Source organism: Chiloscyllium plagiosum, unplaced genomic scaffold, assembly GCF_037043375.1.
Source record: "Chiloscyllium plagiosum isolate Xiang-an unplaced genomic scaffold, Cpla_swu_hap1 HiC_scaffold_16, whole genome shotgun sequence".
NCBI classification, from domain to species: domain Eukaryota; kingdom Metazoa; phylum Chordata; class Chondrichthyes; order Orectolobiformes; family Hemiscylliidae; genus Chiloscyllium; species Chiloscyllium plagiosum.
In genome coordinates, this window is record NW_028270154.1 from 13,762,533 (window position 1) to 13,784,408 (window position 21,876).

At 48.2% G+C, this 21,876-nt stretch overlaps 1 protein-coding gene across 3 annotated transcripts in view; it reads right to left on the bottom strand.

Annotated features, from left to right (window-relative positions):
• Positions 1–21,876, bottom strand: part of flt4 (fms related receptor tyrosine kinase 4) — a 241,438-nt gene that overhangs the window by 90,869 nt on the left and 128,693 nt on the right. For all 3 annotated transcript variants that reach the window (XM_043703133.2, XM_043703132.2, XM_087995138.1), the window contains exon 4: positions 4,148–4,278. In XM_043703133.2, coding sequence (XP_043559068.2) covers positions 4,148–4,278 — 131 coding nt within the window. The remainder of the gene's footprint in view (positions 1–4,147; positions 4,279–21,876) is intronic.

The window sequence follows — 21,876 nt, forward strand, 5'->3', positions numbered from 1 at the left end:
AGTCCCCTGGGCCTGATGGCATTTATCCTAGGATTCTCTGGGAAGCAAGGGAGGAGATTGCAGAGCCATTGGCCTTGATTTTTATGTCCTCGTTGTCTACAGGAGTAGTGCCAGAAGATTGGAGGCTAGCAAATGTGGTTCCCTTGTTCAAGAAGGGGAGTAGGGATAACCCTAGTAACTATAGGCCGGTGAGGCTCACTTCTGCTGTGGGCAAAATCTTAGAGAGAATTGTAAGGGATAGGATTTATGAACATCTGGATAGGAATAATGTGATCAAGGATAGTCAGCATGGTTTTGTGAAGGGCAGGTCGTGCCTCACAAACCTTATTGAATTCTTTGAGAAGGTGACTAAGGAGGTGGACGAGGGGAAAGCAGTAGATGTGGTGTATATGGATTTTAGTAAGGCGTTTGATAAGGTTCCCCATGGTAGACTACTGCAAAAAATACGGAGGTATGGCATTGAGGGTGAGTTGGAGGTTTGGATTAGGAGTTGGCTGGCTGGAAGAAGACAGAGGGTAGTAGTTGATGGCAAAGGTTCATCTTGGAGTGCCGTCACTAGCGGTGTTCCGCAAGGATCTGTTTTGGGACCATTGCTGTTTGTCGTTTTTATAAATGACCTGGAGGAGGGGTTAGAAGGTTGGGTGAGCAAGTTTGCGGATGATACGAAAGTCGGAGGAGTTGTAGACAGTGAGGAAGGATGTGGCAGGTTACAGCGGGATATAGATAAGCTGCAGAACTGGGCAGAAAGGTGGCAAATGGAGTTCAATGTAGCTAAGTGTGAGGTGATTCACTTTGGTAAGAGTAATAAAAAGATGGGGTACTGGGCTAACGGTCGGATACTTGGTAGTGTGGATGAGCAGAGGGATCTTGGTGTCCATGTACACAAATCTTTGAAAGTTGCCACCCAGGTAAATAGTGCGGTGAAGAAGGCATATGGCGTACTGGCTTTTATTGGTAGAGGAATTGAGTTCCGGAGTACTGAGGTCATGTTGCAGTTGTATAAGACTCTGGTGCGGCCACATCTGGAGTATTGTGTGCAGTTTTGGTTGCCATACTATAGGAAGGATGTGGAGGCACTGGAACGGGTGCAGAGGAGGTTTACCAGGATGTTGCCTGGTATGGTAGAAAGATCGTATGAGGAAAGGCTGAGGCACTTGGGGTTGTTTTCATTGGAGAAAAGAAGGTTTAGGGGTGACTTGATAGAGGTGTACAAGATGATTAGGGGTTTAGATAGGGTCGACAGTAAGAATCTTTTTCCACGTATGGAGTCAGCTATTACAAGGGGGCATAGCTTTAAATTAAGGGGGGGTAGGTATAGGACAGATGTTAGGGGTAGGTTCTTTACTCAGCGAGTTGTGAGTTCATGGAATGCCCTGCCAGTAGCAGTGGTGGACTCTCCCTCATTATGGGCATTTAAGCGGGCATTGGATAGGCATATGGAGGATAGTGGGCTAGTGTAGGTTAGGTGGGCTTGGATCGGTGCAACGTCGAGGGCCGAAGGGCCTGTACTGCGCTGTTTTCTTCTAAAAATAAAAATTACATTAGCCTCAGCTGGAATTCTGTCTCCAGTTCTGGGCACTGCATTTTAGGACTGATGTGAAGGCATTACAGAGGATCCAGAGGCGTTTACTAGATTGGTTCCAGGAATGAGGAATTTCAGTCATGAAGATAGATCGGAGACTTTACAACTGTCTTTGTTGGAGAAGAGAATGCTGACAGCACAACTGATTGAAATATCCAGAATCATGAGAGGTCTGGACAGAGAAAACGTTCCCACTCATGAAAGGATTGAGACTACAGTGGCACTGTAATAATTGTAACAAGGTCAGCTAGGTTGACCTCATAGAACAGGAGTTCCCTGATTGGGCCAGTTAACCTGGTCCAATCAGGCAGCCCTTGCTGACAGATAGAAATAGGAGGGTTTTCTCCCTCCAACTCTATTTTGATTTAGTCCCTACCCTCCCCTTCACTGTTTTGATCACACAGCACTGCCCTTTGATGTGAAGGGCACTGCTTGTCACTGGCCACCCGGGTGTTTTCCTATCTTCCTGGTGGTGGAAATTGAATAAAGATTCGTGCACTTTGTGTCTTTCACTGTGTCTCACACGTATACACACACACACACCATGGGTGCTGGGGATAAAATAAGCACTACCGCACTTAGGTGGTAGTGTGGGGGTTAAATTTAAAAAATTAAAAAATATAATAGAAAAAAAGTAATCAAGAAATTCGCGGTGTCGAAAAAGAAGAAAAAAAGAAGAGAAACAGGAGGGTTCCCCCTCCAACTCTATTTTGATTTAGTCCCTACCCTCCCCTTCACTGTTTTGATCACACAGCATTGCCCTTCGATGTGAAGGGCACTGCTTGTCACTGGCCACCCGGGTGTTTTCCTATCTTCCTGGTGGTGGAATTTGAATAAAGATTCGTGCACTTTGTCTTTCACTGTGTCTCACACCTGCACACACACACCATGGGTGCTGGGGAACAATAAGCACTACCGCACTTAGGCGGTAGTGTGGGGGTTAAATTAAAAAAAAAAGAAACAGGAGGGTTCCCCCTCCAACTCTATTTTGATTTAGTCCCTACCCTCCCCCCCACTGTTTTGATCACACAGCACTGCCCTTTGATGTGAAGGGCAGTGCTTGTCACTGGCCACCCGGGTGTTTTCCTATCTTCCTGGTGGTGGAAATTGAATAAAGATTCGTGCACTTTGTGTCTTTCACTGTGTCTCACACGTATACACACACACACACCATGGGTGCTGGGGAAAAAATAAGCACTACCGCACTTAGGTGGTGGTGTGGGGGTTAAATAAAAAAAAAATTTAAAAAAGAAAGAAAAAATAATCAGGGGATTGTCAAAAAAAAAGAAACAGGAGGTTCAGAAGTTCTGTTTACTCTGAGAGCTGTGTCTGAGAGAGCTGGATCAGTATCAAGGACCCTCCATTTGAATATAAAAGCAGACTTGGTGACAAGAAAGTTACCTCTGTGGAGTTATTTCAGGCGCATGTAAAAAGTAATAATAAAAAAAGCAAAATAACCTGAGGAAAAGTCTTTTGACGGCCTGAGTAGTGGAACACAGAATCTGAGAGTGTAGTGAGGCAGGTTCAATTGAGACATTAGATAGGGAATGTAATGGTTATTTGAAAAGGGAGCAGCTATAGGGCTACAAGAAGTAGGTAGGACAATGGCAAAAGATGTAAAGCCTATTTGGAGACATAATGGGCCAAGTAGTCTCCTCCTGAGCTGTAACAATTCTGTGATTCATACAAGAAAACCTGCATGTTCTTGAATGTTACCAAAACAAAACTCACACTATCCCACACCTGGTATTCGGAATAGGCCACCTCTCATATTTATTGAAGGGGAGGCTTTGGAATATCTGAGCACCTCCCATAGCTTGGCAGCACCTCTCTCACAGGACCACCATTGACTGCAAGAGCCAACAATGGATGAACTGCGCCAGTTCAGCCTCTTATGAACCATTGTGGCCAGTGTTTGACAACAAAGTTCTCTACAGGTCAACAGAAGGCTCAGTGGAAAGGGCATTTGTTGTTATCACACTCTTGTACTGCAGTGGGTCCTGCACTGTATTAACTATACCATACAATTTAGCTAAAAATCACACAATACCAGGTTATAGTCCAACAGGTTTATCTGGAAGCACTAGCTTTCAGAGTGCTGCTTCTTCATCAGGTGGTTGTAGAACAGGACCTGCAGAGCTCTGAAAGCTAGTTCTTCCAAATATCCACATCATGCATACAATTTAGCGTCATTCTCAAGTCTTGAGATTTTATTTCCAACTCCCTTGTCCAAATTATCTGTATAAATTGTGGCCAACATATCTGTATTGAACATACCCAGTAACTGAGCTGCCTGGTGTAAGGAATTCCAAAGAGTCAGATCTCTCAGAGAAGGAATTTCTTCCAATCGCAATTCTAAATTATTTGAGTCCTCAACGTTTGAAACAGGATTCCATTATCTTTCCTATTATGTGTGTCTAACTATTGTCTTCAATAAAGTCCTGTGAAATGTCTTGGCTGTTTTCATGACATCAAAGGTGTGATATAAACGCAAATTACAATTCGATGAAAACCATAAAAAGAATTCCTGTGATGAATACTGTACACGCCAGTAAAGCGACTCACCAATCGCAGCGTGACGTTGAGAAACGGAATGGACACAAGGCACGGCACAGTAACTCTCGGGCTGTTTACGATCAGCACGGGTGAGATTTGGGTACCATTGGGCGATGTGTTGACAAATGGATTCTGGAAATCTGAAAATAATGAAGGAGCAGTTACATGTTGCACAACAAAACAATGGACTAGACTCAACTCCTGAGCGCCTTCCATTCCTGACTCTGCCTTTAAACCTTAACATGTTTGATTAATTAACTCATAGTGTGTGGGTGTTGCCAGCATTTATTGCCTGTCCCTAGTTTCCCTTGAGAAGGTCATGGTGAGCAGCCTTCTTGAACCATTACATCCATGTGCTATAGGTAGAACCACAATGCCATTCAGAAAGGAATTCCAGGATATTGACCCATCTCCATATCAAGACTTTGATGCAGTAAAGGAATGGTGATACATTTCCAATTCAGGATGGTGAGCGGTTTGAAAGGGGACCTGCAAGTGGCAATGTTCCCATGTGTCTGCTGTCCTTTTCCATCGAGATGTAAGGGGTCATTGCTTTGGAAAGTGCAAAGGATTTTTGGTGAATTTCTGCAGTGCATCTTGTAGACAGTACATACTGGTGCTACTGAGCATCGCTAGTGGTGGGTGTGGATGCTTGTGGGTGTGGTCAAGCGGACTGCTTTGTCCTGGATGATATCAACTAGGTGAAAGTGAGGACTGCAGATGCTGGAGATTAGAGTCAAGGCCTCACTCCTGATGAAGGGCTACTGCCTGAAACGTCGATTTTCCTGCTCCTTGGATGCTGCCTGACCTGCTGTGCTTTTCCAGCACCACTCTAATCTTGTCCTGAATAATGTCAAGCTTATTGAGTGTTTTTGGAACTGCACCCACCCAAGCAAAAGTGGGGAGTGTTCCATCACACTCCTGACTTGTGCCTTGTAGATGGTGGACAGGCTTTGAGGAATCAGGGGTGACAATGTCAAATTAACACCTCAGGACAATGTTGCTGGAAGAACTTCCTATCCTGACCTCAGGAGTAGAGCAGTCAGGGAGCTTGGAGTGTGTTGAGCTACAACCTCCTGAAAATTCTGAGGATTTTCCAGTTCTTTGTCCAGCTTGGATGTTTGATACTGCCTGTGGGCTTGTTAATCACATCTCTGGGTCCAATAACAGCCCAATGAAAGGTGCATCTGATGTAGCGCCTAGCCCTCCCTTCCCGTAATCTGGGTTATGCTAACTCTTGCAGTAAGGAGCATAGTGAGGGAGGCAGCACCTGAGTGAGACAGAGAGCATGTGGGCATAATCTGGGGATTTGGTTCAAATGGGAAATTCTATTAGTGAATCCTTTTCCAAGTTCAATTTTAGATTTAAGTAAAAAGAACAGAAAGTTCTGGAAAACTCAGCAGGTTTGGCAGCATCTCTGGAGTGAGAAAGGGAGTTAACATTTTGAGTCTAGTATTTCTCCTCTTTGGAACACAACTATTTTATTTCAGAATTCTGCCACCTGCAGTACTTTATTTCAGTTTTAGTGTGTGTTAGATTCCGACCCAGAACGAACAGATTTTCGGTAAATTAAGCCACCCAGTTAGACTGGCAGCTCCTTTATTCTTTCATGGAATGTGGGCATCCCTAGCAAGGTCAGTATTTGTTGCTCAGCTCTCATTTCCCTTTGATTAAAAGACTTGCTTGAGTCATTTCAAAGAGGCAGTTGAGAGTCAATCACTGTTCTTTATTTCAAAAATATACTTTGTTCACAAAAATACTTCTATATGCGTAGTCCCTAAAGCAGTTCTCTTCTGTGCAGTAGCACATGAAGAAGCAAATAAACATTGGAGTTTATCTATCTAGTAAACAAACCAAAGGCATTTCTTCGTGTACAAGAATATATGTATTCGAGGCATGAGGATGGTCCAATAACTCAATGGACCCCCTTTTAACTTCAGCAGGAAGACCTCAGACGTGGTCCTTCCCCACTGCGCCTTGGCGGCAGCTGCCCTACGCTTTAGTGTGTCCCTCAGCACGTAGCCCTGGACCTCGGAATGTGCCAGGCAAAAGTGAGGACTGCAGATGCTGGAAACCAGAGTCTAGATTAGAGTGGTGCTGGAAAAGCACAGCAGGTGTTTCCTCATTACCCTCATTTCCCCTTCCCCCACCTTACCCCAGTTCCAAACTTCCAGCTCAGCATAATCCTCATGACCTGTCCTACCTGCCAATCTCCCTTCCCACCTATCCACTCCACCCTCCTCTCTGACCCATCACCTCCATCCCCACCCCCATTCACCTATTGTACCCTTTGCTACCTTCTCCCCAGCTCCCCCCCCCCACCATTTATCTCTCCACTCTGGAGGTTCCCTGCCCCCATTCCTGATGAAGGGCTTTTGCCCAAAATGTCAATTTTCCTGCTCCTCGGATGCTGCCTGACCCTCTGTGCTTTTCCAGCACCTCTCTAATCTAGACTCGGAATGTGCCAGCCTGCAACACTCGGTCAGGGTCAACTCTTTGCTCCGGAAGACCAACAGGTTTTAGGCAGACCAAAGAGCATCTTTCACTGAGTTGATGGTTCTCCAGTCAATGTTCATCTTGGTATGCAGCCCGGGGAACAGACCATAGAGCAAAGAGTCATGGAGCTACTTGAGACCAACCTCAACAAAAATCACAGCGCCTCACTCTCTCTCTATCTCTCTCTGTCTCTCTCTATCTCTCTCTCTCTTTGTCTCTTTCTCTCTCTCTCTGTCTCTCTCTCTTTGTCTCTCTCTGTCTCTGTCTCTCTCTCTGTGTCTCTCTGTCTCTATCTCTCTGTCTCTCTCTGTCTCTCTTTGTCTCTGTCTCTCTCTCTGTCTCTCTCTCTCTGTGTCTCTCTCTATCACTCTTTCTCTCTCTTTGTCTCTTTCTCTCTCTCTGTCTCTCTTTTTGTCTCTCTCTGTCTCTGTCTCTCTCTCTCTCTGTGTCTCTCTGTCTCTTTCTCTCTCTCTGTCTCTCTCTCTCTATCTCTCTCTCTTTGTCTCTCTCTCTGTCTCTCTCGCTCTGTCTGTCTCTGTCTCTGTCTCCCTCTGTCTCTCTCTCTCTCTGTGTCTCTCTGTCTCTCTCTCTCTCTCTTTAGATGTCCTTTGCAAAGGCGCATTCCAGAAGGGGATGTGTGACAGTCTCTACCCCTGCAGCCATTTCAAGGGCAGCATGCAGTGGCACAAACTGGGCGTACAAAGAGAGGTTAGAAATCAGTCACATTACTGTGGATCTGGAGTCACTCATATACACCAGACTAGGTAAGGAGAGCTGATTTCCTTTCCTAAAGATCATGAGTGAACCAGGTTTTTATGACAGATGGTGATATTTTCATAGTGACCATCAGTAGGATTAGCTTTACCTTTCAGGTTCTTTTATTAACTGAACGTTTCACTGGCAGGAGTATGAATATTCTTCAGAACCTGGGACCCTTAGATTCCCAGGATTAGAGTGGTGCTAGAAAAGCACAGCAGGTCAAGCAGCATCCAAGGAGCAGGAAAATCGACTTTTCTGGAATCTGATGAAGAGCTTATGCCTGAAATGTTGATTTTCCTGCTCCTCAGATGCTGCCTGACCTGCTGTGCTTTTTCAGCACCACTCTGATCTTGACTCTAATCTCCAGCATCTGCAGTACCCACTTTCGCCTTATCCCTAGATTCCCAGGCCAGTGACCCCACCATACTGACAGTGGTGACCGTCCATCAAGCACCGAAACCCCTTGTTTGAATGTAGCCTTTAACAGGGGCCTGAATAGGGAGTGATTACTGTAGCAGCAGATTAAACGATAAAGTGACGCAAGACAGGTCAATACAAGAAAACAAATTGTAAAACACATGGTCAGTAAGCGAGCATGGTCAGTTTGAGGGAGACTTCACCATATACTTGCTGATTTGAATAAAAGTGGAAATTTAATTTTTACTGCAATAAGTAACGTGTGCTGAGATAGGTGCTTGTTAAAGAGTGGGATGGGGTGGGGGTGGTGGTGGTGAGGTGTTATTTCCTACTATAACCTCCAGCAGTGAATTGCAGCAGAAAATTGCAAACTAACTGCTGGAGGAAGGGTCACTGGACGCGAAATGTTAACTCTGATTTCTTTCCACAGATGCTGCCAGACCTGCTGAGCTTTTCCAGCAATTTCTGTTTTTGTCCAAAATTTCAAAACAGCGCTCACTAATTCAGTATTCACCTGCAGGGGTCATCACTGTTTCCAGAAACAGCTTGGCAAAACTTTACAGGATCCTATACAGCTCAATCAAACCGTCCTCGATCAAAGCTGAACTCCAGTGAAAACAAGACTGGCCTATCCAACTGATCCTCTTAAGACAACCTACTCATTCCTGGTTGGAAATGTGTTGCTGGAAAAGCGCAGCAGGTCAGGCAGCATCCAGGGAACAGGAGAATCGATGTTTCGGGCATAAGCCCTTCTTCGGGCATAAGCCCTTATGCCCGAAACGTCGATTCTCCTGTTCCCTGGATGCTGCCTGACCTGCTGCGCTTTTCCAGCAACACATTTCCAGCTCTGATCTCCAGCATCTGCAGACCTCACTTTCTACTCATTCCTGGTATCAATCCAGTAAACCTCTGAATGATCTCCAACGTATTTAGAGTTTTCCTTCAGTAAAGTCAGAAGTCACATGACACCAGGTTATAGTCCAACAGGTTTATTTGAAATCACAAGCTTTCGGAGCGTAGCCCCTTCATCAGCGCGAGACAAATAAAACCTGCAGTTGTTGGAATCCGAAATAGACAGGCAGGAGGCTGGGAGAACCCAGCAAGCCAGGCAGCACTAGGAGGGGGAGAAATCCATGTTTCGGGGGAAATCCTTGAGGAAGGGGCTATTCTCTGAAAGCTTGTGATTCCAAATGAACCTGTTGGACTAGAACTGGGGTTGCGTGACTTCTGACCTTGTCGACTCCAGTCCAACACTGGCACCACCACCACCTTCAATAAAGAATCCAATTGTACACTATATTCAAGGCGCTTTATAAATGTAGGTTTGGTCATATTCAACTGAACTTGGATTTCAAACACATTTTAAAAGAAGGATAATGCCAATATCTAAGCACTCCTAAACGCAGTTTGTTTGTTCCACCACTTCCTCCTCCTTACAGCTTCACTGTGTTAGAGTCAGCAGCCAGTTCACTCTCTCCTTCCTTTCTCCTATTGGACCGAATACCTCAAACTTTTGGCATTCCTCACCCCCTCCACAATCCCCTCCTCACCCCCTCCACAATCCCCTCCTCACCCCCTCCACAATCCCCGCCTCACCCCCTCCACAATCCCCTCCTCACCCCCTCCACATTCCCCTCCTCACCCCCTCCATATTCCCCTCCTCACCCCCTCCACAAGCCCCGCCTCATCCCCTCGCCAATCCCCTCCTCACCCCCTCCACATTCCCCTCCTCACCCCCTCCATATTCCCCTCCTCACCCCCTTCACAATCACCTCCTCACACCCTCCACAATCACCTCCTCACCCCCTCCACAATCCCCTCCTCACCCCCACCACAATTCCCTCCTCACCCCCTTACCAATCCCCTCCTCACCCCCTCCACAATCCCCTTTTCACCCCCTCCATATTCCCCTCCTCACCCCCTCCACAATCCCTCCTCACCCCCACCACAATCCCCTCCTTACCCCCACCATAATCCCCTCCTCACCCCCTCACCAATCCCCTCCTCACCCCCTCCACAATCCCCTTTTCACCCCCTCCATATTCCCCTCCTCTCCCCCTTCACAATCCCCTCCTCACCCCCCTCCATATTCCCCTCCTCACCCCCTCTACAATCCCCTCCTCACTCCCTCCACAATATCTTCCTCACCCCCACCACAATCCCCTCCTTACCCCCACCATAATCCCCTCCTCACCCCCTCACCAATCCCCTCCTCACCCCCTCCACAATCCCCTTTTCACCCCCTCCATATTCCCCTCCTCTCCCCCTCCACAATCCCCTCCTCACCCCCCTCCATATTCCCCTCCTCACCACCTCCACAATCCCCTCCTCACTCCCTCCACAATCCCCTCCTCACCCCCTCCACATTCCCCTCCTCATCCCCTCCACAATCTCCACCTCACTCCCTAGGCAATCCCCTCCTCACCCCCTTCACAATCCCCTCCTCACCCCCTCCACATTCCCCTCCTCATCCCCTCCACATTCCCCTCCTCATCCCCTCCACAATCTCCTCCTCACTCCCTGCACAATGCCCTCCTCACCCCCTCCACAATCCCCTCCTCACCCCCTCCACATTCCCCTCCTCATCCCCTCCACATTCCCCTCCTCATCCCCTCCACATTCCCCTCCTCACCCCCTCCACAATCGCCTCCTCACCACCTCCACTTTCCCCTCATCCCCTCCACATTCCCCTCCTCATCCCCTCCACAATCTCCTCCTCACTCCCTCCACAATCCCCTCCTCACCCCCACCATAATCCCCTCCTCCCCTCACCAATCCCCTCCTCACCCCCTCCACAATCCCCTTTTCACCCCCTCCATATTCCCCTCCTCTCCCCCTCCACAATCCCCTCCTCACCCCCCTCCATATTCCCCTCCTCACCACCTCCACAATCCCCTCCTCACTCCCTCCACAATCCCCTCCTCACCCCCTCCACATTCCCCTCCTCATCCCCTCCACAATCTCCACCTCACTCCCTAGGCAATCCCCTCCTCACCCCCTTCACAATCCCCTCCTCACCCCCTCCACATTCCCCTCCTCATCCCCTCCACATTCCCCTCCTCATCCCCTCCACAATCTCCTCCTCACTCCCTGCACAATGCCCTCCTCACCCCCTCCACAATCCCCTCCTCACCCCCTCCACATTCCCCTCCTCATCCCCTCCACATTCCCCTCCTCATCCCCTCCACATTCCCCTCCTCATCCCCTCCACAATCTCCTCCTCACTCCCTCCACAATCCCCTCCTCACCCCCTCCACAATCTCCACCTCACCCCCTCAATCCCCTCCTCATTTCCTCCACAATCTCCTCCTCACTCCCTCCAAATCCCCTCCTCACCCCTTCCAAAATCTCCTCCTCACTCCCTCCACAATCCCCTCCTCACCCCCTCCACAATCTCCTCCTCACCCCCTCCACAATCCCCTCTTCACCCCCTCCACAATCCCCTCCTCACTTCCTCCACAATCCCCTCCTCACTTCCTCCACAATCTCCTCCTCACTCCCTCCAAATACTCTCCTCACCCCCTCCGCAATATCCTCCTCACTCCCTCCACAATCTCCTCACCCCCTCTACAATCTCCTCCTCACTCCCTCCACAATCTCCTCCTCACCTCCTCCGCAATCTCCTACTCACCCCATCCATAATCCCCTCCTCACTCCCTGCACAATCCCCTCCTCACATCCGCCACAATCCCCTCCTCGCCCCCTCCACAATCCTCTCCTCACTCCCTCCACAATCCTCTCCTCACTCCCTCCACAATCCTCTCCTCACTCCCTCCACAATCCCCTTCTCACCCCCTCCACATTCCCCTCCTCATCCCCTCCACATTCCCCTCCTCATCCCGTCCACATTCCCCTCCTCATCCCCCCCACATTCCCCTCCTCACCCCCTCCACAATCCCCTCCCCGCCCCCTCCACACTCCCCTCCTCACCCCCTCCACATTCCCCTCCTCATCCCCTCCACAATCCCCACCTCACTCCCTCCACAATCCCCTCCTCACCCCCTCCACATTCCCCTCCTCATCCCCTCCACAATCTCCACCTCACTCCCTACGCAATCCCCTCCTCACCCCCTTCACAATCTCCTCCTCACTCCCACCACAATCCCCTCCTCACCCCCTCCACAATCCCCTCCTCACCCCCTCCACATTCCCCTCCTCATCCCGTCCACATTCCCCTCCTCATCCCCCCCACATTCCCCTCCTCACCCCCTCCACAATCCCCTCCCCGCCCCCTCCACACTCCCCTCCTCACCCCCTCCACATTCCCCTCCTCATCCCCTCCACAATCCCCTCCTCATCCCCTCCACAATCTCCACCTCACTCCCTCCACAATCCTCTCCTCACCCCCTCCACATTCCCCTCCTCATCCCCTCCACATTCCCCTCCTCATCCCCTCCACATTCCCCTCCTCACCTCCTCCACAATCCCCTCCCCGCCCCCTCCACAATCCCCTCCTCACCCCCTCCACATTCCCCTCCTCATCCCCTCCACAATCCCCTCCTCATCCCCTCCACAATCTCCACCTCACCCCCTCCACATTCCCCTCCTCATCCCCTCCACATTCCCCTCCTCATCCCCTCCACAATCTCCTCCTCACTCCCTCCACAATCTCCTCCTCACTCCCTCCACAATCCCCTCCTCACTTCCTCCACAATCCCCTCCTCACCCCCTCCACATTCCCCTCCTCATCCCCTCCACATTCCCCTCCTCATCCCCTCCACAATCCCCTCCTCATCCCCTCCACAATCTCCACCTCACCCCCTCCACATTCCCCTCCTCATCCCCTCCACATTCCCCTCCTCATCCCCTCCACAATCTCCTCCTCACTCCCTCCACAATCTCCTCCTCACTCCCTCCACAATCCCCTCCTCACTTCCTCCACAATCCCCTCCTCACCCCCTCCACAATCTCCTCCTCACCCCCTCCACAATCCCCTCCTCATCCCCTCCACAATCTCCTCCTAACTAATTTCAAAATCCCCTCCTCACCCCCTCCACAATCCCCTCCTCACCCCTTCCCAATCCCCTCCTCTCCCCCTCCTCAATCCCGTCCTCACCCCCTCCACAATCTCCTCCTCAACCCCTCCGCAATCCCCTCCTCACCCCCTTCCCAATCCCCTCCTCACCCCCTCCCCAATCTCCTCCACGTCCCCCTGCAAGTTTCTGTCCTCGGTTTTTAAAGCCCAATTGTTGATGCTTTTGATCCATTCATTCATTTTTGTTCTCACAAAATCACCGAAGCCTGACTGTGCAGTTTAGTTCTAACCTGATGCCATTCTCCATCCTTTCCCCCATTGCCTGAAACATTGCTTCCAGTTAGATAATCATCTGATGCCCTCTTGAGTGTCTCGATTGAAACTACCTCCACTGTATTCCCAGGAATGCATTCCAGACCCAAAGTACTCACTGAACGAAGGAATTGTTTTTTTCTCACATCACATTTGCTTCTTTCGTAAGTTACCTCATATGTGTGCCCTGTCATTCTTGGTTTTTTCCAATGTTTAAAGGTACTGACAGACACAAAGATTCCCTCTGCCTGAAGGAATAATGGAGGCAGTAGGGAGGAGGTGAGAACAGGGAGTTGTACAGTGCAGAGGACCTGGGAAGGTCGAATGGGAAAGATTCCGAAGAATGCTGAAGGAAGAGGATGGATTGCGCCTATCTGAAAGTTAATCTCAGTTGTTTGCTCTTTCCCCAGTGCCCTGTGATCACATTTCCTTCAATATTTATCCAATCTCTTCAATAGTTTTAATTCCATCTACATCCAATGACCTCTCACAAACAGTGCATTACAGATCACAACAGTGTCCTGAGCTCATCTTTTTCCCCCATGTTTTGTCTGATTCTTTTGCCAGTCTTTCTAAATCTGTCTTGGTGACCCTTTCAGAACTGAAAACAGTTCTCCAAGAAGTCTCTGTCTCAAAACTTTTCATGATTTTGAATCTTTTGTCAAATCTCCTTATTTGCTTCTCTCGTTCCACGCAGTTTCGATGTCACGTTCTCCTTTCTCTCCACATCACCGAAGCTCCTCATCCCCCTGGATCCACTCCAGTACATGTGTTCTGCATTCTTTCAGAACCATAACATCCTTCTGCATGGAGGGGCCTGTGAAATCCAGTGGGTGCCTTTCCCCCTGTGTCCAACGCCTTCCAGAAACTTGATGGGGTGTGGAGCAGGCATTGGGCAGATTATCTGCCCTTGGGCTTGTTGAGCCCTTTAAATGTTCACTCAATGGCCTCATCCTACCTCCACCAGTATTTACGCAGGTTGGGGAGATGGCAGAGATGGGGAAGCCAATCCAGTGAGTTGCATGGATTGGGGTCAGGCAAGGAAGATGGGGAACTTCCTTTGCGGGTCTATCGGAGTGACACTGCCTCCCCCACTCTATTGTCATTCCTTCTTTAACCCTCCCCCATGACACAGTCCCGCTCATCACCATTCAATTCCCTCACCCCAACACTAAAAAGGACTAACCCATCAGTCTAGGCTCCTTAGCAGTGGGGCTTGCTTGTAGTCCCAGTCTTGGCAATCAGTGATGTTGTTCTGTCGAGCTGCTAGGCAATCAACAACTCTCGAGGGCAGGGGCTTCCTCCTGAGAAAGGGGCAAAAGTCTCACCTCAGAGCAAATCATGCTGTCCCCAGCATTAACTCATTTCAGAGCCTGGTTGTCGGGATCAAGGGCAGGCTCTACCCTGACCTTTGAACTGGGAGCTGGGTGAAGAGCAGGTTGTCCAATACAATGCTGCCCCATACATTTTTCACAATCGTCTTCCCCAACTTTCCCGCACTTTAAGAGATTTTTGAATCCATATCCTCTGCGTATTGGTAAGAAACAAGGCAAATGAGCAGGTTGATGCATGTTGTGGTTCTGTCACTTGATGAATAATCCAGAGGCCTCGTTAAACCCAAATACCTGAGCTTGCTGAGAACACAGGTTCAATTGACCTTATAAAGGTTTATAAAATCATGAGGGACATGGATAGGGTAAGTAGACAAAGCCTTTTCCCTGGGGTGAGGGAGTCTACGACTAGAGGGCATAGGTTTAAGATGAGAGGGGAAAGATATTAATGGGACCTACAGGGCAACGTTTTCAAGCAGAGGATGGTGCGAGTATGAAATGAGCTGCCAGAGGAAGTGGTGGAGGCTGGTACAATTACAACATTTAAAAGGCATCTGGATGGATATATGCAAAGGAAGGGTTTAGAGGGATATGGGCCAAGTGCTGGAAAATGGGACTAGATTAGGTTGGGATATCTGGTCAGCATGGATGAGTTGGACGGAAGGGTCTGTTTCCATGCTGTACATCTCTATGATTCTACGACTCATGGCAGCTTGAAAATCTGATTCCATTTTGAAAAGGAAACCTGGAAGTAAAAAAAGTTGGTCCAGGCAAATTTGACCGTGAGACTGTCAGATTCTTGAAAAAGCTCAATTGGTTTGGGGATGTTTTCTAGGGAAGGAGAGCAGCATCTCAACACCCCCCCTCCCTCCCCCAGTCTGGAGTTATATGTAACTCTGTGCCCTCACCAATGTGACTGACACTTAGTTATTATTCCAAAATGGCCGTTCAAGCCATTCAGCTGGCATCAAGCCAACAATGTAGTTCTAATGACTGCTCACCGTGCGGGGCACTGAAGGCGACCAATGGTCCCACTCCCAAAATGATTTTCGAAAAGTAATAGGATTGCAACAAAACAGCTGAGAAAATGAGAGTTTCTGTTGCGTGTTGTTAGGCATGGGGGTAGTCTGCTCTCTGTGTCAAACTGTACCAAACAACACAAAAAAAAAATCTGTTTTGTCAATGACTTTAGGAAACATACAATAAGACCATTCTTGGACTCGAGATTCAATTTCCCTCTCCTGGCAGAAAATATCATTCTGTTTCCTTTCTCTTCTTTTGGTACAGGATCCAAGTTGCAGCTTGACAGTGAAGCTCTGTAAACAAAATGGGGAAGGACGATATCCCGTCAACGGTTCCTCAGGGACCCTGACAAGGACATAGCTCTGTTCCTTGTACAAACACATGGCTGGAGCTTCCTGTGACTGAGCACAGTTGTGCCCGTGACTTTTGTTTTCATGATTCGGATTGCACACTGAGATTCAACAGATAGGCGAAGAACTTTTTTAAATCCACCTTCCTCCATCCGTCGTCACCCAGTTCACTCCCTCTGTCACGGCCCACTTTCCTGGGCTGGACCTATGCACAAGGCCTGAAGCTTCTGTCTCCTCTTTCAGGAAAAGAACGCAGTTAACACCACCCGATGGATTTGTTAATGAATGTGAAACGTTTTCTAAACATGCTTTTTTAAAATTTACCTCCCTTCATGGCCTTACCAGCCTTCCAACTCCTGGAACCTCCTCCAACCTGGAAACACTCCAGGGTCGCTGCATCCCTCCCAGTTGTGGCCTCTTGAACATTCCTGACCTTCATCACTCCACTGGTGGCTCTTCCTTCCTCTGGATAGGCCCTGGAATTTCCTCAGTAAATCTTGACACCTTGTTCATTTCCTTTAAGATGCTTCCTAACACTTACTGCTTTGGCTAATCATTTGGGCCATCACTGTCTCTGAATGTGGGTCTGAGTCAGATTTTGTCTGATAATGTTCCCATGAAGCTCCTTCATCCATTTTAAATAGGCGACATAAATGCAAGTGATTGCTGATCACATTTTAAACCAATCTGCTTTCTGTATCACTCCTACCCACATTATTCTCCATCCCCAAATCTGTGTAATCTTTCTGACCTTTGACTTTACTCTGAGGGTGGTAGGTGCCTGGAATGCGTTGCCAGCAGAGGTAGTAGAGGCAGGCACGGTAGATTCATTTAAGGCACATCTGGACAGATGCATGAATAGGTGGAGAGCACAGGGAGGAGATCCTTAAGAATTGGGCGATAGGTTTAGACAGTGGATTTGGATCGGCACGGGTTTGGAGGGCCTGGGCTGTAAATTTTCTTTGTTCTTTGACTGCGTATGAACCATTGCCCTCTGGTATCTGAACAGTTGCAGCTATTTGACCGGGGTCAAGATTAGGTGGTGCTGGAAAAGCACAGCAGGTCAAGCAGCATCAAGGAGCAGGAAAATCAATGTTTTGGGCAAAAGCCCTTTCAGCTTTTTGACTGGGCCTGATCCACCCCTCACACTCACACTTTGCGACAATAGTCATTGGACAGTGACGGGGCAAGAATTATACAATGATAAAAAAGGCCAATAAACCCTTGTGCCTGTGTGTGAGACAGTTTTATAAAGTGTTATTTATAGTTGTGAATAGGATATACCCCTATCTTACCCTCGAAGGTCTCACTAAAGAATTCAGCACCGTCAACAGGACAGAACTCTACCAAGTTTGGGGAAAACTGGTTATCCACTAGAATCCCGGATTCTGACCTGCTCCTTCCTTGACTAGGTGCACTGTACTGCACAGTTTCACTTCTGACATCTTCAGAGTGAAGAATGGAGGAAACAGGGTGATGCACTAGATTTCTATCTGTTGAGTAACTTCACGATCTTCATTTTCCCAGTGGATATGGAAGACTTTTACCTCCACCCTAGACAACATGGCAAGTTCTACAATTGTCAAAAAATGTGGCACTAGAAAAGCACAACAAGTCAGGCAGCATCCAAGGAGCAGGAGAGTCGACGTTTCGGGCATAAGCCCTTCATCAGGAATGTGGAGGAGGAAGGGGGCTGAGAGATAAATAGGAGGGTGGGGGTGGGGCTGGGGAGGTAGTTAGGTGGATGCAAGATGGAGGTTAATAGCGATAGGTTGGTTGGGAGGGTGGAGTGGATAGGTGGGAAGGAAGATGGACAGATGGGACAGTTCAAGAGGGCAATGATGAATTGAAGGGTTGGATCTGGGATGAGGTGGAGGGAGGGGAGATTCAGAAACTGGTGAAGTCCATGTTGATGCCGTGTGGTTGAAGGGTCCCAAGGTGGAAGATGAGACGTTCTTCCTCCAGTTGTCGGGTGGCTTGGATTTGATGTTGGAGGAGGCCCAGGACTTGCATGTCCTTGGCAGAATGGGAGGGGGAGTTGAAGTGGTCAGTCACAGGGAGGTGGGATTGTTTGGTGTGTGTGTGTCCCAGAGATGTTCCCGTGAAACGTTCCATGGGTTGGTGTCCTGTCTCCCTGATGTGGAGGAGACCACACCGAGAGCAACAGACACAGCAGATGAAGTAGGTGCATGTGCAGGGAAATCTCCGCTGGATGTGCAAAGGTCCTTTGCAGCCTTGGATGGAGGTGAGGGGGGAGGTTTGGGAGCAGGTTTTACGCTTCCTGCAGCAGCAAGGGAAGGTGCCAGGTGTGGAGGATGGGTTGGTGGAGGGTGTAGATCTAATGAGAGAGTCATGGAGGGAATGGTCTCTGCGGAATGCAGATAGGGTGGGGGAGGGAAATATATTTCTGGTGGTGGGGTCTGATTGTAGATGGCGGAAATGGTGGGAGGATGATACAAAGTTTCCAGAAATTAGTGGGAATGGAAGGTGGGGACCAGAGGGATTCTATCCTTGTTGCAATTGGAGGGTGGGATTCAAGGGCGGAGGTGCAGGAAGTGGACGAGATGCACTGTTGGGCATTGTTGATCACATGGGAGGGGAAATTGCGGTCCTTAAAATAGGAGTTTCCAAATCTCTCCACCACCCCCACCTCATCCCAGATCCAACCCTCCAATTCAGCACCACCCTTATGACCTGTCTTACCTGTCCCATCTTCCTTCCCACCTATCTACTCCACTCTCCCCACTGACCTATGACCATCACCTCCCAACCTGCACCCCTTAGGCCCCTTTAAAATCTTTACCCTCTCACCTTAAATCAATGCCCTCTCATTTTAGACTCCCCTACCCTGGGGAAAAAGACCTTGGATATTCATCTTGTCTATGCCCCTCATGATTTTATGAATTTCTATAAGGTCCACCTCACTTTTCTCCCTCACTGTATACATCAAAGAAACGAATGGGACAGTTTGTTGCATCTCTGCCCCAATCATGCTAAACAACATCCTCCTGCAAGTGGTTAGTAAAATTTGGTCGCTTGGGTCCATTATGGCAATCTGTGTCTTGATGGTGAATTTGAGGCGTGCATTCGGAAAGCAGCTCCAATCTTTGGTCAACCCACAAATTGGAATGGAATAACACAAAGCTAACCTTGAGGACCACGCTGTTCATAAGGCCTGTGTTTTCAAGGCTGTGAAACGTGGATGACCTTCAGCACCAAGAAAAGAACTGCAGACATTTCCATTTTTGCTGTCTGAGGTGAAATATGGCTACCTCCTGGCAGGACGGCCTTTTCAAAGGTGGACCTCCCAGGTTTGTTAGCACTTCTCAAACAGGGAGGGCAAGTGGGCGGGAGGGGAGGAGATTTCATTAGCTGCAGCATGTCTGCAGGATGGAAGACCATCGCAAACCCAAGGATTCTCTGTATGGTCAGGAAGCTGGAGACAGGCAGATGGGAGGACAGCCAAAGCTGTGCTTCAAGGCAGCTCACAAGTGTGACATGAAGGACCTAAACATCGATCATTGTGCCTGGGAGCCACTAGCTGACGCGAGAGGAAGGTGGCACTGCCTCCTGTGGACTGGCATGTGCCACTACAATAACCAGTGGCTGCAGCAACTTGGGCAACACAGGATTGTGCTGGAAATAGCAATCCATAGTGGCACTTAGTAGGTACCTGTGCAGCATTTGTGTGGGGACCTGCCTCTCCAGGATTGGACACTTCAGCAAAAATGCATCATATCAAGACCCCCCGTGTGAATGATTATTTGCGGTGTTTCCATCATCTTTTGTAGTTGGAAAGATGATTGAAATCAAATTAAATCATTTTCTACTAAATAACACAACCCTACCTTCTCCAGACTGTCCACATTGCTCAGCTCTTGTTACTATCTTAGTCAGTCACCTCCACATTCTTCTTAAAGTGTGAGACTCAGAATTGTTCACAATACCTTGAGGCCTTGCAGTGATTTATGGCAAATGTTTATAGCTTCCTTGCCATTGTACTCCATGCCTCACTTGACAAAGTAAAAGGCTTTTCTAACAGCCCAATCAAACTGTCCTGCTAACATCACAGATTTGGTTCTTTCTGTGTTCATGCTCTCTCTTTGGAATTCTAACACTTTTTAAAATTCTTTCACAGGATGAGGGCGTCACTGGCAGGGCCAGCGTTTATTGCCCATCCCCAAACCCCCAGAGGGCAGTTAAGAGTCAATGACGTCGCTGAGGGTCTGGAGTTACATGTAGGCCAGACCAGGTAAGGATGGTAGTTTCCTTCCTTAAAGGATATTATTGAACCAAATGGGCTTTTCTGACAATTGACAATGGATTCATGGTCATCATTAAACTCTTAATTCCAGACTTCATTTTTAATTGGATTCAATTTCTACCATCTGTCATGGTGAGATTTGAACCTGTGTCCCTAGAACATTATCTGGGTTTCCTGGATTAATAGTTTAGTGATGATAGCACCAGGCCATCACCTCCCTCGAAAGAACAATTATAACACGGAAGTGTGTTTAAGGGACTTTTCGATAAGCACACGGATATACAAGGAATGGAGGGATATGGACCAAGGGCAGGCAGAAGGGCTTAGTTAAATTTGGCGCCATGTCCAGCACAATATTGTGGGCCGAAGAGTTTGTTCCTGTGCTGTACTGTTCTGTTTCCAATGTTAGAATGTATTACCCCTCCTCATTCTTGTCAGCAAAATGTGACACTTCAGATTTATCTGCACCAATTAATGTTGTACCAATTACAATTGGGAAAAGCAGCAATTTATTATGATTACCAGTGACATAATAGTAACATCACTGGACTAGACCCAGAATGTGTAAACCTAGTGGCATTATCACTAGACTATTAATCCAGAGGGCCAGATAATATGCTTGGAAACCTGTGTTCAAATCACATCAGGTGGAATTTGAATTCAATAAAAATCTGGAATTAACATTCTAATGGAGACCATGAAAATGGTGTCAGGTAAAAGAAAAGCCCATCTGGTTCACTACTCTCTTTAAGGAAAGAATCTGCCATCCTCCTCTGGTCTGTGACTCCAGACTCAAAGCAATATGGCTGACTCTTAACTGCATTCTGGAATTAGGAATGGGTAACAAATGCCAAAGTAGCTGATGACGCCGATATCACAGAATCCCTACGGTGTGGACGCAGGCCATTTGGCCTCCAACCAGCATCCCACCTTGACCCAGCACCCTATCCCATAATCCTGAATTTCCATGACTCATCCACGTAGCCTGCACACTATCGGGCAATTTAACACGGCCAGTCCATCTAACCTGCACATTGTTGAACTGTGGGAGGAAACCGGAGCACCCAGAGAAAACCCACGCAGACACGGGGAGAATGTGCAAACTCCACGCAGTCACCCAAGGATGGAATTGATCCCAGATTCCTGTAACTATGAAACAGCTGTGTGAACCACTGAGCCACCGTGCCACCCTGCCTTGTGTTTTAATATCTCCTTACATGGCTTAGTGTCAAGTTTTGCTCAATATTACGTCGTGCTTAGGGACATTTTATTACTTTTAAAACAGTTTATATGCTATCGCTGTTGTGACAAACATTACTCCTTCTCATCCCCTCGATATTCTCAACCCTTGTTTACACTTGTGTAAGTTTCTGACAGTCTGGTTGAGACACAGAAAACAATCTCCAACGGTGCTTTCATGATTAAAACAACCCTTAGGCTGAAATTACAAAACTTCAAAGCTCAGTAAGAGTCACAATAGAGTTTAATTTCCTCTTAACATTCTAACCTCTTCATGTAAATCAAGGAATCACAAACAGTCAATACTGTTTTCCATATTCAACAGTCCCTAAACTCTCAATTGAATTCGGATACCTTGCACTTTCCCCCTGTTGAGGTGCAATATTCTTGGGAATTTTGCCCTCGTACCCCACGGATAGCCCGATCCAGTTCTCGGAAGAGCTTTGATCTGGGAATGTGGTGGAAAGTGAAGTTCAGGCGGAAGAGCTGGTGCTCTGGGACTAGCTTTCTTGGCTTTCTTCAGGCAAGCTGAAAGGAAATTGGATTGTGCGAGGAACAGCCTGAGGAACAGG